At 42.4% G+C, this 17,611-nt stretch overlaps 1 protein-coding gene across 1 annotated transcript in view; it reads right to left on the bottom strand.

Moving 5' to 3' along the window:
* ALPK2 (alpha kinase 2) overlaps positions 1–17,400 on the bottom strand; it is an 86,949-nt gene extending 69,549 nt beyond the window's left edge. The window contains exon 1 of the mRNA XM_061168985.1: positions 15,706–17,400. Coding sequence (XP_061024968.1) covers positions 15,706–17,076 — 1,371 coding nt within the window. The 5' untranslated portion in view covers positions 17,077–17,400. The remainder of the gene's footprint in view (positions 1–15,705) is intronic.
* Between the last annotated feature and the right edge of the window lie 211 nt (positions 17,401–17,611).

The raw sequence follows: 17,611 nt of genomic DNA, 5'->3' as shown, positions 1-17,611 counted from the left end.
GCATCCTAATTCTAGACTGGATTAGATGTGGAGTCCATGACTCTGTCCTTTCTCCCTGAGGCTCCCTGAGTTCCAAAATGTTATACTTTATTTATTTATTTATTTTTTTATTGTTATTATTTTTTTGGCCGCGCAGCTTGTGGGATCCTAGTTCCCCGACCAGGGATCAGACCCCGGCCCCCTGCAGTGGAAGTGCTGAGTCCTAGCCACTGGGCTGCCAGGGAATTCCCAACATACTTAATTTAAATGAAGCTGGCCTCGTTCTGGGTAGAATTGCCATTTTTCTTGTTGTTTTCTCTTCTGTGTCAGATTTTGAAGCCAAAGACAACTAGAATTTGCATAGTCTGTGTCATAAATGGGCTCCTTCTCTGATGTCTGAAGTAAAAACCTAAGGAATATCCTGACTTGCTCTGAGGTGCTTTGTTTTAAAAATTATCCTTTCTGTCTGCATTAGTTTTTTATGGCTGCTGTAACTAATTACCACAAACTTAGTCACTTAAAAAGATACGAATTGATTATCTTACAGTTCTGGAAGTCAGAAGTCAGACATGGATCTCACTGGGCTAAAATCAAGTTATTGGCAGGGCTGCATTCCTTCCGGAAGCTCCAGAGAAGAAATCCCTTGCCTTTTCCAGCTTCTAGAGGCTGCCCGCTTTCCTTGCCTCATGCCCCATTCCTCCATCTTCAAAGCCAGCAGCACAGTATCTTCCAATCTCTCTCTGACTCTTCTCCCTCCCTCTCTCACTTAGAAGGACTTCTGTGATTACATTTGGACCCCTGGGAAATCCAGGGTAGTCCCCCATCTCAAAACCTTTAACATTCACACTTGCAAAGTCCCTTTTGCCATGTAAGGTAACATATCCACGGGTTCTGGGGACTAGGGCATGGACCTAATCTTTCGGGGGCATTGTTCTGCCTACCACACTGTCAACTGAACCTGGGCAATCTGCTGGGTGGTCCCTCGGCCAGCATCCTCATTCCACAGGGAGAAGAAATTGGGGCATGTTTGCTTTTCCAGAATTGTGGAATTTTCCCAATCAGAGTTTTGAGGTAGTTAAAATGCTGACTTTCCAGATCCTAATTCTCAGTGACTTGCGCCCCAAAATGGTCAGTGATAGATTTAGAAACTATGTGTTATAGGCTGAATTATTTCCCCACCCCCAAATTCATGTGTTGAAGCTCAGAATGTGACTGTATTTGGAAACAGGGCCTTTAAAGAGGTGAATAAGGTAAAGTAAGGTCATTAGGGTGGCCCTTAATCCAATATGACTGGTGTCATTATAAGAGGAGATTAGGATATAGACAGACAGCAGACACGTGCACCCACGGAGAGATGACCGCACGAATGCCCAGTGAGAAGGCAGCCACCTCAAGCCAAGGAGAAAGGCCTGAGAACTAGCCAGCTCTGCTGACCCCTTGCCCTTGCCCTTCTAGCCTCCAGAACTTTGAGAAAATAAATTTCTGTTGTTTAAACCATTCAGTCTGTGGTATTTTATGATGGCAACCCTAGTAGTAAACTAAAACACTACTTTTCCATATTTATACCTTCATATCATTTGAAATGAATGATCACAATTCAAATTTTTTCCTATTATTTTGGTTGACAATGTTTCTGGAGTGCTTGTCACGCTTGCTGGATTGATATCCCCTTTTGTACATGGGCCTTTCAGATCACAGGGCAATGTTCAATTCAACATTTATTGAGCTCTTCTTTTTTTTTTTTTTTTTAAATTTATTTATTTATGGCTGTGTTGGGTCTTCGTTTCTGTGCGAGGGCTTTCTCTAGTTGTGGCAAGTGGGGGCCACTCTTCATCGCGGTGCGCAGGCCTCTCACTGTCGCGGCCTCTCTTGTTGCGGAGCACAGGCTCCAGACGCGCAGGCTCAGTAATTGTGGCTCATGGGCCCAGTTGCTCCGCGGCATGTGGGATCTTCCCAGACCAGGGCTCGAACCCACGTCCCCTGCATTGGCAGGCGGATTCTCAAGCACTGCGCCACCAGGGAAGCCCCATTGAGCTCTTCTAACGAGCAGGTACTGTGTGCTCAGTAAGGCTCACCACTGACCATAAGGAATTCACAGTCCAGCAGGGCAGATGAATCAGGATAGTGTGGATCTAATCCAGGGTGATGGACAGGAGAGGCTCTGCATGAAGAGCTGCAGGACAAAGCGGAGGGAGTGACCCGGGGGCAGATGAGCCCAGGTGACTGAGGAGCTAGGGGGCAGGCATAATCCAAATCTGCCTTGGGGACAATTAGATAATTTCATAAACAATCTGGATTTTAGAGCCAGTGAATGGGGTTCTTTTTCCTGAATGATCCCGGCTCTTTTCTCAAACTTCGGTGGCCCTCAGCAGTAGCAGCAGCAGCAGCTTCAATTTGTGGTGTGTTGACCTGATTGCCTTAGGGATTCTGAATTCCATTTTTCCCACTTAAAATAAATGTGCCGTGTTCCTGTTAATTAACATCTTTGAGTCTTGTGGGCCGGCTCACACTTTTATTACAAGGATTGAAGGAAATAGCAAATGCGGGGCATTCATACAGCACTAGGAACATGAAGACACTCAATAAAGGGTGATTATTTTTGTGGATGAGGAGACACTTCTGTTTCTCCCCACAGGCAGTGCAAACTTTTGACCAAGTATAGAAGCTGAAATGATGATCTAAAAGTGTACCTCCAAGTCAATGTCATCTTTTAACTACACAACTGACTGATATGGCTTATTCCTTATTGCTTAGTTTTGGTAAGTAACAATTCCGTTTCAGAAAAATGCCTTACTACAGTGTCATATATGTGCCATGCAATGAACACAAAAATATCAATATCACCATTCATAAGAACACAGCTTCCCAGTGAATAGACTAACCTCTGGTATAAATTAGATACAAATAGAAGCTATTTTAAACTATGGGGATGATCGTTAGTAATTTACGACATTAGCGCACCAAATGGCTCCCAAATAGGTTACCTGGGGCTGTGAATTCTGAGGGTGACTTTATATCTTAGTCAGCTTAGACTGCTCTAACAAAATACCATAGACTGGGTGGCTTAAACACCAGAATTTTTTTTTTTTAACATCTTTATTGGAGTATAATTGCTTTACAATGTGTTAGTTTCTGCTGTATAACAAAGTGAGTCAGCTATATGTATACATATATCCCCATATCCTCTCCCACTTGCGTCTCCCTCTCACCCTCCCTATCCCCCCCCTCTAGGTGGTCACAAAGCACTGAGCTGATCTCCCTGTGCTATGCGGCTGCTTCCCACTAGCTATCTATTTTACATTTGGTAGTGTATATATGTCTATGCCACTCTCTCACTTTGTCCCATCTTACCCTTCCCCCTCCCCGTATCCTCAAGTCCATTCTCTAGTAGGTCTGCGTCTTTATTCCTGTCCTGCCCCTAGGTTCTTTATGACCTGTTTTTTTTTTCTTAGATTCCATATATATGTGTTAGCGTACGGTATTTGTTTTTCTCTTTCTGACTTACTTCACTCTGTATGACAGACTCTAGGTCCATCCACCTCACTACAAATAACTCAATTTCGTTTCTTTTTATGGCTGAGTAATATTCCATTGTATATATATAAACACCAGAATTTTATTTCTCATAGATCTGGAGAACCAACTTGGTTCCTGGTGAGAGCTCTCTTTCTGGCGTGCATACAGTACAGCTGCCTCCCCATGGTCTCTCCTCTTTTTCTTATAAGGTCTCTAATCCCACTGTGGGGGGGTCCACCCTCATGAACTCATCTAAACCTAATTACCTCAAACATTGTCAGATTTATCCATTTTTCTTTCCCTTTATGCTTAGACAGACTTTCCTCACCTTGAGATCCACATTTCCTTCCATTTTATTTGATATTTTTTTTTGGTAGCTGATATTTTTTTTTGGTATTTTTTTGAATTAAGGACTCACAGGACTTTAGTGCCTGGGAAACAGAGATCTTCTTGTTGAATTCCTTCAGTTCACACTGAGGAAAGAGGCCTCAAGAGGAGGAGAAATGACACAAGGACGTGCAGCTGGTCGCTGGCAGAACCAGGACTAGAATCGAGGATTCCCAGGCCCCAGTCTGTTTTCCTTTTCAAAACACTAGTTTAGGGCTTCCCTGGTGGTGCAGTGGTTGAGAATCTGCCTGCCAATGCAGGGGACACGGGTTCAAGCCCTGGTCTGGGAAGATCCCACATGCCACAGAGCAACTAGGCCCGTGAGCCACAACTACTGAGCCTGCGCGTCTGGAGCCTGTGCTCCGCAACAAGAGGGGCCACGATAGTAAGAGGCCCACGCATCGCGATGAAGAGCGGCCCCTGCTTGCCACAACTAGAGAAAGCCCTCGCACAGAAACGAAGACCCAACACAGCCAAAAATAAATAATAATAAATAAATAATAAATAAATTAAAAAAAACAAAAACAAAAAAAAACACTAGTTTTACTCTATGACATATATCACAGAAAGATCCTTTTTGACCCACCTCCTACAGTATTGGAAATAAAAACAAATGGGACCTAATGAAACGTAAAAGCTTTTGCACAGCAAAGGAAACCATAAACAAGACCAAAAGACAACCCTCAGAATGGGAGAAAATACTTGCAAGTGAAGCAACTGACAAAGGATGAATCTCCAAAATATACAAGCGGCTCATGCAGCTCAATATCAAAAAAACAAACAACCCAATCCAAAAATGGGCAGAAGACCTAAATAGACATTTCTCCAAAGAAGACACACAGATGGCCAAGAGGCACATGAAAAGATGCTCAACATCACTAATTATTAGAGAAATGCAAACCAAAACCACAATGAGGTATCACCTCACACAGGTCAGAATGGCCATCATCAAAAAATCTACAAACAATAAATGCTGGAGAGGGTGTGGAGAAAAGGGAACCCTCTTGCACTGTTGGTGGGAATGTAAATTGATACAGCCACTATGGAGAACAGTAGGGAGGGTCCTTAAAAAACTAAAACTAGAACTACCATATGACCCAGCAATCCCACTACTGGGCATATACCCTGAGAAAACCATAATTCAAAAAGAGACATGTACCACAATGTTCATTGCCGCACTATTTACAATAGCCAGGACATGGAAGCAACCTAAGTGTCCATCGACAGATGAATGGATAAAGATGTGGCACATATATACAATGGAATATTACTCAGCCATAAAAAGAAACAAAATTGAGTTATTTGTAGTGAGGTGGACGGACCTAGAGTCTGTCATACAGATTGAAGTAAGTCAGAAAGAGAAAAACAAATACTGTATGCTAACACATATGTATGGAATCTAAAACTTTTTTAAAAAAATGGTTCTGATGAACCTGGGGGCAGGACAGGAACAAAGACACAGACGTAGAGAATGGACTTGAGGACACGCGGAGGGGGAAGAGTAAGCTGGGACAAAGAGAGAGTAGCATTGACATATATACACTACCAAATGTAAAATATATAGCTGGGGGAAGCAGCTGCATAGCACAGGGAGATCAGCTCGGTGCTTTGTGACCACCTAGAGGGGTGGGATAGGGAGGGTGGGAGGCTCAAGAGGGAGGGGATATGGGGATATATGTATACATATAGCTGATTCACTTTGTTATACAGCAGAAACTAACACACCATTTGAAAGCAATTATACTCCAATAAAGATGTAAAAAAAAAAATTAAAATTAAATTAAATTCAAAAAACCACTAGTTTTCAATAATACAGGTAATAAATGAATACAGTTTCCTTTTAAAATATTACATTACTAATCACCCTTCTGAATGCAATATTCCTATTTCCCTCCCTGGAGTTAGTCACCATTATCACTTTGGTGTGTATCCTTCCAGACTTAAAAAAAATAATTTTATGTATATATATATGTATGTATAAGAACATACACTATTCTGGGTTAGTTTGGAGGGCATAAATGGTATCATGTTCCATGGATCATGCTGCACTATACCTTTCTCTTTATATTATGTTTTGAGATGCCCATCATCTGAACAGGCCACATTTTATTTAGCTGTTTCTGCATAAATGTTTCCTTAGACAAAAATTCTGCAAAACATATTATGGTACACAGGCCTCCTGGGGCCCGTGTGTAAGCTCTTCTTGAGAGTAGATACCGAAAAGTGACACTGCTGCCCTTCTTCATGTTAAAAGATACCACCAAATTACATTCTTGCTGGCAATGAACCCATTTCTCCATAATCTCAATAACTTGATGTTATCATCCTTTAAATCTTTTGTCTCTCCGATGGGTGAAAATGTTACATCTTTTAAATTTATATTTTCCTAATTACTCACAAGACTGTACATCTTCTCATATGTTTAATAACCATTTATATTCTCTCTTCTATGAATTTCATATTTATTTACTTTTACCTTTTTAAAAATTCAGTTGTTAAGGGTACTTTTCTTATCTATTTGTTTTTTATATGCCTTGGAAATTAATCTTTGTCTCTTACACGTTTGACATATTTTTCCTGGTGTGTCACTTTCATTTAATTTTGTTTACAGTATTTGTTGTTATATAAAATTTTTAATTTGATGTAATCAAAACTGTCACATTTTTTCTTTGTCTTTGTTGTTGTTGTTGATGTTCTTTACATCCCAAGAAGATCTTGTGGCTTTCAAGGTCATAAAAATAGTTTCCAATACTTTTTCCAGTAGTTTATAGTTTGTGTTTTTTATATTTAACTCAAAGATCCATCTGGGGCTTCCCTGGCAGCGCAGTGGTTAAGAATCTGCCTGCCAATGCAGGGGACATGGGTTCGAGCTCTGGTCCGGGAAGATCCCACATGCCGTGGAGCAACTAAGCCCGTGAGCCACAACTACTGAGCCTGCGCTCTAGAGCCCATGAGCCACAACTACTGAAGCCCTCACACCACAACTACTGAAGCCCGCGTGCCTAGAGCCTGTGCTCCGCAACAAGAGAAGCCACCGCAATGAGAAGCCTGCGCACCGCAACGAAGAACAGCCCCCGCTCGCCACAAAAGAAAGCCCGCATGCAGCAACAAAGACCCAATGCAGCCAAAAATAAATAAATAAATTAATTAATTTTTAAAAAAAGATCCATCTGGAGTTTATTTGAGGTCCATTGGTCTTATTTTTTTCCCCACACGGATGGCTAGTTGTCTCAACTTTGAAGATTTTGCTTCTTCCCTAAAACTTGGCTATTTCTATCTTAAACCAAATTCCAGTATATTCTTAGGTCTGATTCTGTTCTCTCAACTCACTTTGGTTTATCTATTTATCTGTTTGGGGCTACTACCGCACTGTTCTGATTATCATAGCTTTAGCATTCATATTGATAGATGGTTGGTTAACCCAATATTTTTTCAGTCCCATTTCAGTGAAGCAAGTTCACTTTCAGTCATAGCAAAAAAAAAAGACCAATGAGGCATGTCTCTGGCACTCAGCTCCCACCCAAGGCAGTGATGAGAGATTTGCTACAGGGACTAAAGCCCATCCTCACAGCCAAAGGACCCTTCTCTCACCAGCCTCTCCTGCTGCCACCCAAATTCTTGTCCCGGCCCTACTCCTCAAAATAAAACTCAGCTGTAGATGGCACACCTGTTTTGGATTAGTTACAATAAATCAAGATCTGTATTTATTTCAGTGGCTGGACAGGTGAAGCCCAAGCTGCATTTATAGCAAGCCAACTAGAAAGCAGAGAAAAGTCCAAGTCATGAGGTTTTTTCCTCTTAGGGCAAAGGGGTTACACTTGACAAGCCCTAAACTTCCTGTTGGTTCCAAAATTCTGTGATTCTTTACAGGAACGCCTCAAGTTGTAGTATTCACACTAGGTCTCATTCTAGTTAAGCCCAGGGCTTAAATTCTGCTCAGTAGAATCACTTAGAGAGCTAATTAAAGGTGCAGATACAACAAGTCTTGGGTAAAATTCAGAGATCTGTATCTTTAAACAAGCACCTTAGCAGGTGATTCCAGTGCAAGTCATCCCGGCCCCCACTTGGAGGCAGTGCCCTGAGGACTTGGAGCCCCTGAGCAGGAGGCCTTTGTCCCCCGTAGCACAGGGGGACTCTATAACACGTGTTCTGTAATGAGGTAGCCCAATGAAATCAGTTACTAGGGAATGACATCAGTATAACGTAGATGCTGCATTGGTTCGTGGGCAATTTTTCCTAGGCTAAGGGCCCCAGAATAGCTGGAGTAAACTATAGAATCTTGAGCAGGAAAGGGAATAGCCTTTAACTCAGCTTTTGCATTGGCAGCAGGGACCCTTTTTAGTCGTATTTTAACAAAATTAAAAATGAAGCCTGGGGGGTGGGGGAGGGATGGACTGAGGAACTGGGGTTGGGAGATGCCAACTATTACACATAGAATGGATAAACAGCAAGGTCCTACTGTATAGCACAGGGAACTATATTCAATCTCTTGTAAGAACTATAATGGGAAAGAATCTGAATAAAAATATATAGATATATGTATAACTGAGTCACTTTGCCGTACAGCAGAAATTAATGCAACATTGTAAATCAACTAGACTTCAATTAATAAATAAATAAAATTAAAAAAAAAAAAGAAGCCTGCCCCAGTGCTCCTCCCTCTTCAGAGGCACACTCCAGGCCTGGGTCATTTGAAGGCAGGTGGCACCTCCCAGGCCCAGCTTCACAGACGGCTCCACAGAGACCCATTTCTGTTTTCGCGTCTCAGCCTCCAGCTGCTCTGACTAAAGGGCTGCCAGCACTTCCACTCAGTGACCTTGTGTATATTTAATCTCTGCCGTGGCGGCCGTCAGCCAACCTGAGCCGCCTCCCTGGGTGGTCCAAGGGAACTTCTTGCATTCATTTTTTGCTTTTGTCTCTAGTTTTTAAATGGCCTGTTTATGAAGTAACCTGCAGGGAATACTATTTTCCCCAGAAGGCCTAATATTTTAGCTGTGATTTTGCAGAATGTGAGGTGTTGCAGGAATGCATACACTGCACCAGAGCAGAAACAACTTATCTGTGGAGAATGCCCACTGCCTCGATTTGAAAAGTAGTATTGAATAACCTGGCACTTTGTTCCTTGGCTAAGATTGCAGGAAATCAGGCGCAAGGGGCTCCAGAATCCTTGAGGGAGCGCTTTCATGAGGGGTACAACCTCTCAGGAAAGGTGGCCCTGCTCTGCCGGTGTGGGACCTGGAACCCCCAGGGTGACACTTGCATTCCACTCCCTGAGGGCCTTAGAACCACCAAAATCAGGACATCTGGGGGTGGGGCTTGGGCACCTCTATATTTTGAAAACCAGGGATGGTTCTAAAGCACAGCTAAGATTCTCAATCTTACAGGTTCAGAGAATCATTTGGGAGCTTTTAAAACCCTCAGTGCCCAAGCCACACTGCAGACAAATTACATCAGAATCTTGTAAGGGGAGTGAGGGACGGGGGCGGTACTCAGGCATCAGAATGGTTTAAGGTCCAAGGTGATCCCAGGTACAGCAGAGTTGAGACCATTGCCTTAGGGTCTCAGTGGGAAAGATCTCTTCTTGCAGACCAGGACTTCTGGAACTTTAGTGTGCATACAAATCTCCTAAGAATTGGGCTAAAATTGCAAATTCTGATTCAGCAAGACTGGGGTGGGGCTTGAGATTCTGCATTTTGCCAAGCTGGTCTGCAGACCACAAGGTGAGTAGCAAGGCTGTAGGTACTAACGAGCTTCCGTTGATTTTTTTTTTTTTAACATCTTTATTGGAGTATAATTGCTTTACAATGGTGTGTTAGTTTCTGCTGTATAACAAAGTGAATCAGCTATACATATACATATATCCCCATATCTCTTCCCTCTTGCATCTCCCTCCCTCCCACCCTCCCTATCCCACCCCTCTAGGTGGTCACAAAGCACCAGCTGATCTCCCTGTGCTATGCGGCTGCTTCCCACTAGCTTTTGGTTTTACATTTGGTAGTGTATGTACGTCCATGGCACGCTTTCACTTTGTCCCAGCTTACCCTTCCCCCTCCCCGTGTCCTCAAGTCCATTCTCTAGTAGGTCTGCGTCTTTATTCCCATCCTGCCCCTAGGTTCTTCATGACCTTTTTTTTTTTTTTTTAGATTCCATATATATGTGTTAGCATACGGTATTTGTTTTTCTCTTTCTGACTTACTTCACTCTGTATGACAGACTCTAGGTCCATCCACGTCACTACAAATAACTCAATTTCGTTTCTTTTTATAGCTGAGTAATATTCCATTGTATATATGTGCCACATCTTTATCTATTCATCTGTCGATGGACACTTAGGTTGCTTCCATGTCCTGGCTATTGTAAATAGAGCTGCAATGAACATTGTGGTACATGACTCTTTTTGAATTATGGTTTTCTCAGGGTATATGCCCAGTAGTGGGATTGCTGGGTCATATGGTAGTTCTAGTTTTAGTTTTTTAAGGACCCTCCCTACTGTTCTCCATAGTGGCTGTATCAATTTACATTCCCACCAACAGTGCAAGAGGGTTCCCTTTTCTCCACACCCTCTCCAGCATTTATCGTTTGTAGATTTTTTGATGATGGCCGTTGATTATTTAACACCGGCTGACTACAACGCCTGCAGTGAGCAGTGATCACGCAGGTCCAGGATGGTAATGGGTTTAGGCAGAAGTGGCACAGTGGGCTTTGTGATTAAAAACAAAGCAGATGTTTGTGTTACTCCCTGGGTCAGCCGTGGAGTAGTGCTGACAAGGGGCGTGACTGCCACGTTCTGAGAGCTGAGTGATTATAAACTTCGGCCCTTCCCATCGTCAGCAGAAAGCTGGCTTATCCGCCTTCCTGAGTCAGTGCTAACAGCTGTTATTTGGGGTGATGCATTTTACTATGCAGATGAATTCGAATCTCAGATTGTTCTGTCCCAGATATGAAAACTATATTGCAAGAAGGTTTAGATTATCGGCTTACATTCTCCTATGCTTTAAAAGAATTTTACTGGAGACCTACTCTGTGCCCTGCCTGTCACTGGGTGGCCATGCACATTTCAAGCTGCCATATACCGTGTTATTACACTGCCTGACTAGCTACTCGGCTGCACTTAGATGAACTTTCCTACCGCATTTATCACATGAGCCTACACAAGTGACACATTTCTATAGATCTTTCTACACACACATACATACACACACACACACACACAGAAGTACAAGTAAAACTGGGAAAATCTGAATAAGATCAACAGATGGTATCAATGTCAATGGCTTGGTTGTGAAAATTATGCTATAGTTTTGCCAAATGTTACCATCGGGGGAAGCTGGGCACAGTGTACAGCGCTCTCTCTGTCTCATTTCTTACAACTATATGTGCATGTACAATATCTCATTAAAAATTTCAATTAAAAAAAGGTATTAAAACCTCTTGTAGCCAGCCAAGAGGAGGCTGCTATGGGGAGAAAGGACATATGGATTAAGAAGGTAAATAATAAATTAAAAAATGAAAATACTTATTAAATGTTAACTGCATAATAGGTGCTGTGCTGAGCATTTAATGCAAGGCTTTAATCCATACAACACTCTGTGAGGTGCTGGTGGTTGTTATTATTATTATTATTTTGTTTTAGATGAGGAAACTGGCGCTGGGAGAGCTTAAGTAGTTTTTCCCAGGGCACAGACTCAGAAAGCAGTAGGCCAGGAACCAAACTCAGGTCCAGAGCTCACCACTCTATACAAAGAATGAGGACAAGAATGCTTTTTCTCTGGAAGGAGGAATCACAGTTAGGGATGAGGAAAGTGCTTCAGGGGTAGTACAATTTGAAGGACCTGCACCTTGGCCTTGAAGGACTAGGTGAGCTGAGCTAGCAACAAGCCGAGTGAGGGCGTTCCAGGCCAGAAGATGGAAAAAACACATTCTGTCTGAGAAAAGTCCTTCTTTTCCAGATAAGGTAGCCAGTGTGTATGTCTGCTTTGCCTCTCAGAGGTAAATAGAAGCAATATTGTGGAAGGTCTTGAATGCTAGGGGGATGTGGTAAGATCTTCCTGGATCTAGTTAGCAATTTGTGAGAGCTGATACGGCACCGACAAGGCCAAGCTTGTATCTGAATCACCAGCATTCACAAGAGAAGCCGAATGCAAAGTCTGGACAGTTTAGCATAAACCAATCCATCCCCAGGGCCAGAAGAGCAATAGGTAGCAATTTCCTAGTGGAAAGGTGGTATGTGACGGGAAACAAGGAATGTACTTATGACAATGAAGGCCATAAAGTAGTTGAGACCAATGATTATTAGAATCATACATGACTATACCTGGAATTCACAGCAAAAGCAGTTCTAAGAGGGAAGTTTATAGCAATACAATCTTACCTCAGGAAACAAAAATCTCAAATAAACAACCTAGCCTTACACCTAAAGCAACTAGAGAAAGAAGAATGAACAAAACCTAAAGTTAGTATAAGGAAAGAAATCATAAAGATCAGAGCAGAAATAAATGAAATAGAGATGAAGAAAACAATAGCAAAGATTAGTGAAACTAAAAGCTGGTTCTTTGAGAAGATAAACAAAATTGACAAACCTTTAGCCAGACTCATTAAGAAAAAAAGGGAGAGGACTCAATCTAGTTATCTAGTACCATATGGCTATTTACTCATTCAATTATTGAGTGCCTATTATGTGACCAGTACTATTCCAAGGACTTGGGACATTTCAGTGAACAAAACAGTGACCAAACTCACTACCATCATGGAGCTCACCCTTTATGCTTAGTGCTGATTCCTGGTCAGGAAGATTCTTAACTATCAGAACCTAAGAATACATTTCCATACTGTACACTTGAGTTCCCATGATCCCAAAGAGCAATGCAAATCTCTCTGGGGTGAAGCTGGGCAGCTATGCAGAAGGACAGACACAGTACTTCTGATTTAAGAGTGAGGATGATCTTACCCCAGTGTGGCTACAGGGAAACTTAAGAGGGGCAGACTGGCCGGCCCTGCCTCTGAGTTGGATCAAGAAAGCAAGATCAGAACCAAGGTGAAGGATTGGCAGTGTGACCCTTGAAGATGATTCAAGTTAGCCTGGGGTACCTTTTCTGTTTTCCACTCCCAAACTGGGATTAATTTAGGAATCTTCCATAAATGTAGAGCAACTGGGGGCTTTCCAGTCTTAGACTGGGTAAGTACTATTTCAAGACAAATCAGAACAAGATGGCTTTGCCTTGTTAGAGTGGGAAAGGAAGACAGCAAATAAGGACTCCTGGATTCAGTTTAGTCTACACGTTTGCCTTGTTCTTGTAACGTAGAATTAGAGATATGGAATTTTTCTCAGAATGCTAAAAGCAATACACAGATGAAGAGAAAATACTAAAAGATAAGATGCTGGTCACTGTTTCTACTGCTAGTCACCTTCAAGGTAAGTGAATCAGGCAAGAGTCAGGAGAGGGCAAATTTATTAATATTACCTTCAACCAAGGATTTTTAACCATTTCAAATTTTAAGTTGCCACGAGCCTCAGATGTCTGAGAATAAATATTTTAAATGTCTTTTGACTTAGTTATGGAAAGATTCACCAATCTTGGGCTTTTTTTTTTTTTTTTTTGAGCAATATTATAAAAAATTTGATTTAGTTCCCAAAGACCCCCTAATGCTTTGGTGTCACATTTGCAATGATATTTAGCCATTTGCTGTAAATGTGGCTATGCTGTGTACATGTGTAAGAAATACAGACATCTCCTACAGTTAGAGAGTAACTTTTTGCATGCGTAAAAGAAATCCACACTCACTACGCCACTATACCTGTGGCAAAATGTTCCTGCTTTAGTTAAGGGTCAATAAATGCCACAGGTACAGAGATCCTATTTCTAACTTGGGGCTACACAGAACTATTTAATATATAGCTTCTACTCACATTGTCCCTTGAGTGAGAGGTCGGCTCTGCTACTGAGAACAGCAGAGTGAGAAATGGCCCCTCTACCTGCAGAATGCAAGCTTTCTAAAAATTCATGTTCAGTCTCCTGAGATAATTGCCTTGGTCATGTGTGAAACCACAGATGGGACCTTGAGCTGATAGCTGGCGAGGTGGGTGTGCCTCCATGAATGTGTGACTGTGTGAGCAAGAGTCCCATTAGAAGTTTGGCAGAGACAAGAGTGTCCCAGGGACCGCCCGTTCTATTTCACTGCGTTGCCAGGACACAAGTGAGCTTCCTGGTCCCCAGGGCTCTCCATCTCAGAATTCAGGATGACAAAGGGGGCTCCTTCCTTGAGCGCCTCTCAACTTTTGGCAGCTGAGGGAGCTAGGCATTGCCTCCCACAGTGATGGGTCTAAAACTAACATTGTCAATAGCCCCCTCTCCTTCACTTACTTTTTTTGGGCCACTTTGCTCCCCCCTTCCCCCTGCTCCACACACAACCTTTAATAATTGAAGTAATTTGCCCAGTGAAACGCTCAACATGGATAAACGACTGTGAAAAGGCACTTAGCTGAGTCAGGAAGAGCATTTTATGAGTAGAAAGGGAAATGCTATGTTTACTGACATGGAAAAATTTACATTATAACTTAATTTTGTATTACTTTTTGGCCAAACCGCCTCCATAAACTCCTCTTGGGCATGAATCTGTGGTCATTGGTGTGTTAAACAACCAAAACGGATAAAGCTGGCACTCCTGCGAAGAAGTAAAGTATAAACGTGACCTTTATATGGCTAATTTGGCCAGTGGAACAGAACAATTTGCTCAGGAAAAAACTACCTCGGATCTGGAGATTTTTAGATTTTTAGGCTATTTTAGGACTGGGTCTTTAGAAATCAATATATTAAATTTTTACTTTTTCACAAAGGGAGTTCAATAACTTTGAATGCATTTGGGAATACTTAATTTTCTTTGGAGTATATCTAGTCTTCTATAAAAACAATACTAGGTCCCAACCACAAAGTTGGGAGAAGGGAGAACAGAGGCTGAGTAAAAATAATTGATAAATAACTTTTCTTAGGTATTTATTTACAAAAATCAAATCTTGGTCATAGCATAGCATCAGTTCAAAGCCCATTTGGAACCCTTTAAAATTATAAATATAATAAATTCATATATCAAGCATAACATATTTGTACATTAATTATTCCCATTAATTCAATTGCATCTTTTTCAAATACACCCTCAAATCAGTAATAGAGTAAAACTTTTTTTTTTGCTTCCTGCTGTGTTTTCTTAGCCTCTTTAATACTTTGTGGTCTAAGAAAAATAAAATAAAACAGACATTCATTCAAAAATCTACTTTGATTTTTGAGCACAGCAAAATCTACTTTATCTACTTTCTCCAGCATCAAGTGAATTCTGCAAATCATTTAGACACACAGAAATCTTTCATTCATACTATGAATTCTGATAAAAGCCAGCACTTACCAGTTTTCAAAGTGCCCCGAAACATTACTAAAAAGAATGTTTTGTTTTGTTTTTTTTTTACAAGCTACACCCAAAACATTTGCTTAAAAACTTTCTAAATAGTGACATTGCCTGGTAAAACACATGCAGTAGACAAAATATCAGATTTCTTTTTCCAGCTGTCCAGAATCCTATTAGTGCCTCTTACTTCTATCTGTCTTTTGCTATAATTAGGATGGCTTAGGGTTTATCTGGGCCTTTTTTCAAAACCAGATTTCCTTCCCAGCAGCAGCCCCTGTCATTCACAAGTACCCTGATGGTACTGGAAGAACTATTTTGATGTACATTGTGGAACAGCAATTGTGAATGTGAAGGGAAGGGGGACACACACACGTGCACACGCACAAATACATTTTAGCTTATAATTTTTTAAAAGAGGAGTCTTACCTGAGGATGATCACCCCAGTCTGGAACACTGCTTGTTTCAAGTACGTTTTTAACCCACACCCCTTCTCCCTGCAAGTCCAAGTTCCCTTCTTTGGAGAGTGAGCCTGGTGGAGTCTGCAGGATTTTTGCTCCTTGCTCTGCTTGGGTTGGAATAGCACAGCCTCCTGCATGGAACTGGGAATTCAAATCAGTCGCTTCTGCTTTGGCATGGGAACTCTCTCTTTTGTCACTTGGGGTTAATGGGTGCTTAACAGGTCCTCTGGGATACAGGCGATTCAGGGAGGCTTCTGTTGCCCTTTCTTCCAGGTTGGGGTTCAGCTTCTTGGCTTTTCCCTTAATCCCTGGTCGCCTCACCCTGGCAGGTTTCTCTGAGCCCCTCCGGCTCAATAAGTCTTTCCCCCCTACTCTTTTCTCAGCCACAGTCTCCAAACACTGGCTCATCCCTGATTTTCCTAACTCACCAGGTAAGTGCTTCCCCTCTCTCTCTGTTACTGCTTTATCCATGTTTAGCAGATTGTCACTGGCAAATTCCTTTCCTGCCTGGTGGCCGTCTCTGGTTTCCCCTTGAATTCCTGGATAACCAACTTCAGCAGCCTCAGGAGCAGTGGGTGGCTTATATCTCCCCTGGTCTGTCACCACAGACGTTCCATCCTGGTGAGGTCCCACAGGCAGGGTCATCCCTGTTTGCGGGGATGCGGCACTGTGCATGGAGGCTAGGCTGCCCCTTACCTCCACTTCTTGGGATGGTGAGTGATAACCACAGAGGCCAGCAGTGGCATCCATAGGCCCGGTGTCATCCGACACCAGAGGCTCACAACCCATTTCACTGAGGAAATGCTCACACCCACCCAGGCAACACTCACTGAATTCCATCTCTTCGTCATCGCTTTCTAATAAAAAAACACGCTCAGTCCCCTGCAGGTCCCTTTGCCAAATTGCGTTAGAGTGATCTGTCATAACGTCAGAACATTCCAGATACTCCAGGTCATCGTCTGAAAACTCCTCGGTGTAGGTTAGGGTTATCTCTGAGCAAAGTTCATAATCACTGTCAAAGTCTATGCTGGAAGCCGGGTGGCTGACTGGCTTGTTGCTCGTGGCCCTGTCACCTGGGGAAGAGGCTGCCTCCATCAGCGGTAGGCTAAAGCTGATGTATTTCTGTACTTTGGGATTTTGATGACTAGAGTTTAAGACTTCTTCATTAGGGCCATTAGTGTCTAAGGCACCATCCATTAACCTCGATAGTTTGGAATGCACTGTCCTGTGGCCACAGACATCTTGTTTATCGGGAATATTACTTGAATTAGAATAAAGCAACCCCTCTGCAATGTCCTCTCTGTTATCGGGATCACAAGCCTCTTCAGTTTGCCTCATGTCTTTAACATCCAAGGGATTTTCAGAACTGGATGTACCAAGGTCATTATCAGCCAATAGCTGGAGTGAGCATGCACCATTGAATTTGGAGGAGGGGGAGTCAGCTGATGCGGGAGGACCCGAGGCAATACTTTCTTCTCCCTTATAGGATGCTCTTTCTCATCAATTCGATGTGTGCTTTCCTGCTCATATGTCTCATGTTTGCAAACTGTGTTCCTGTCATCTTTCGGGTTAAGAGAGAGCTGTTGATTCTCTGACGGACACTCCACTTCCGTGGATTGAAGATCCACTTCAATGGATCTTCACTGCAGAGCAGCAGATCATCCCAAAACAGTTTTTAGCAGAGATTTGATAAATAGCAGCGTCATTTTGGGTACCACTAGAATGAAGAGAAGATACAGGTAAGTTTGCATGCCTACATTTCTTGCCTCATGGCACACACAGAAAATGACCATGGTTTTCCTGCACACTCAAGATCTGTGGTCCCCCTAGGAAGGGGTTTGTGGTCAGAGGCAACTGGCTGAGATGCTCAGCA

This window comes from Eubalaena glacialis, chromosome 15 (genome assembly GCF_028564815.1).
Source record: "Eubalaena glacialis isolate mEubGla1 chromosome 15, mEubGla1.1.hap2.+ XY, whole genome shotgun sequence".
In the NCBI taxonomy this organism is placed as follows: Eukaryota; Metazoa; Chordata; class Mammalia; order Artiodactyla; family Balaenidae; genus Eubalaena; species Eubalaena glacialis.
The sequence above is the reverse complement of the archived record's forward strand: the minus strand, read 5'-3'. Positions and strand labels throughout refer to the sequence as shown.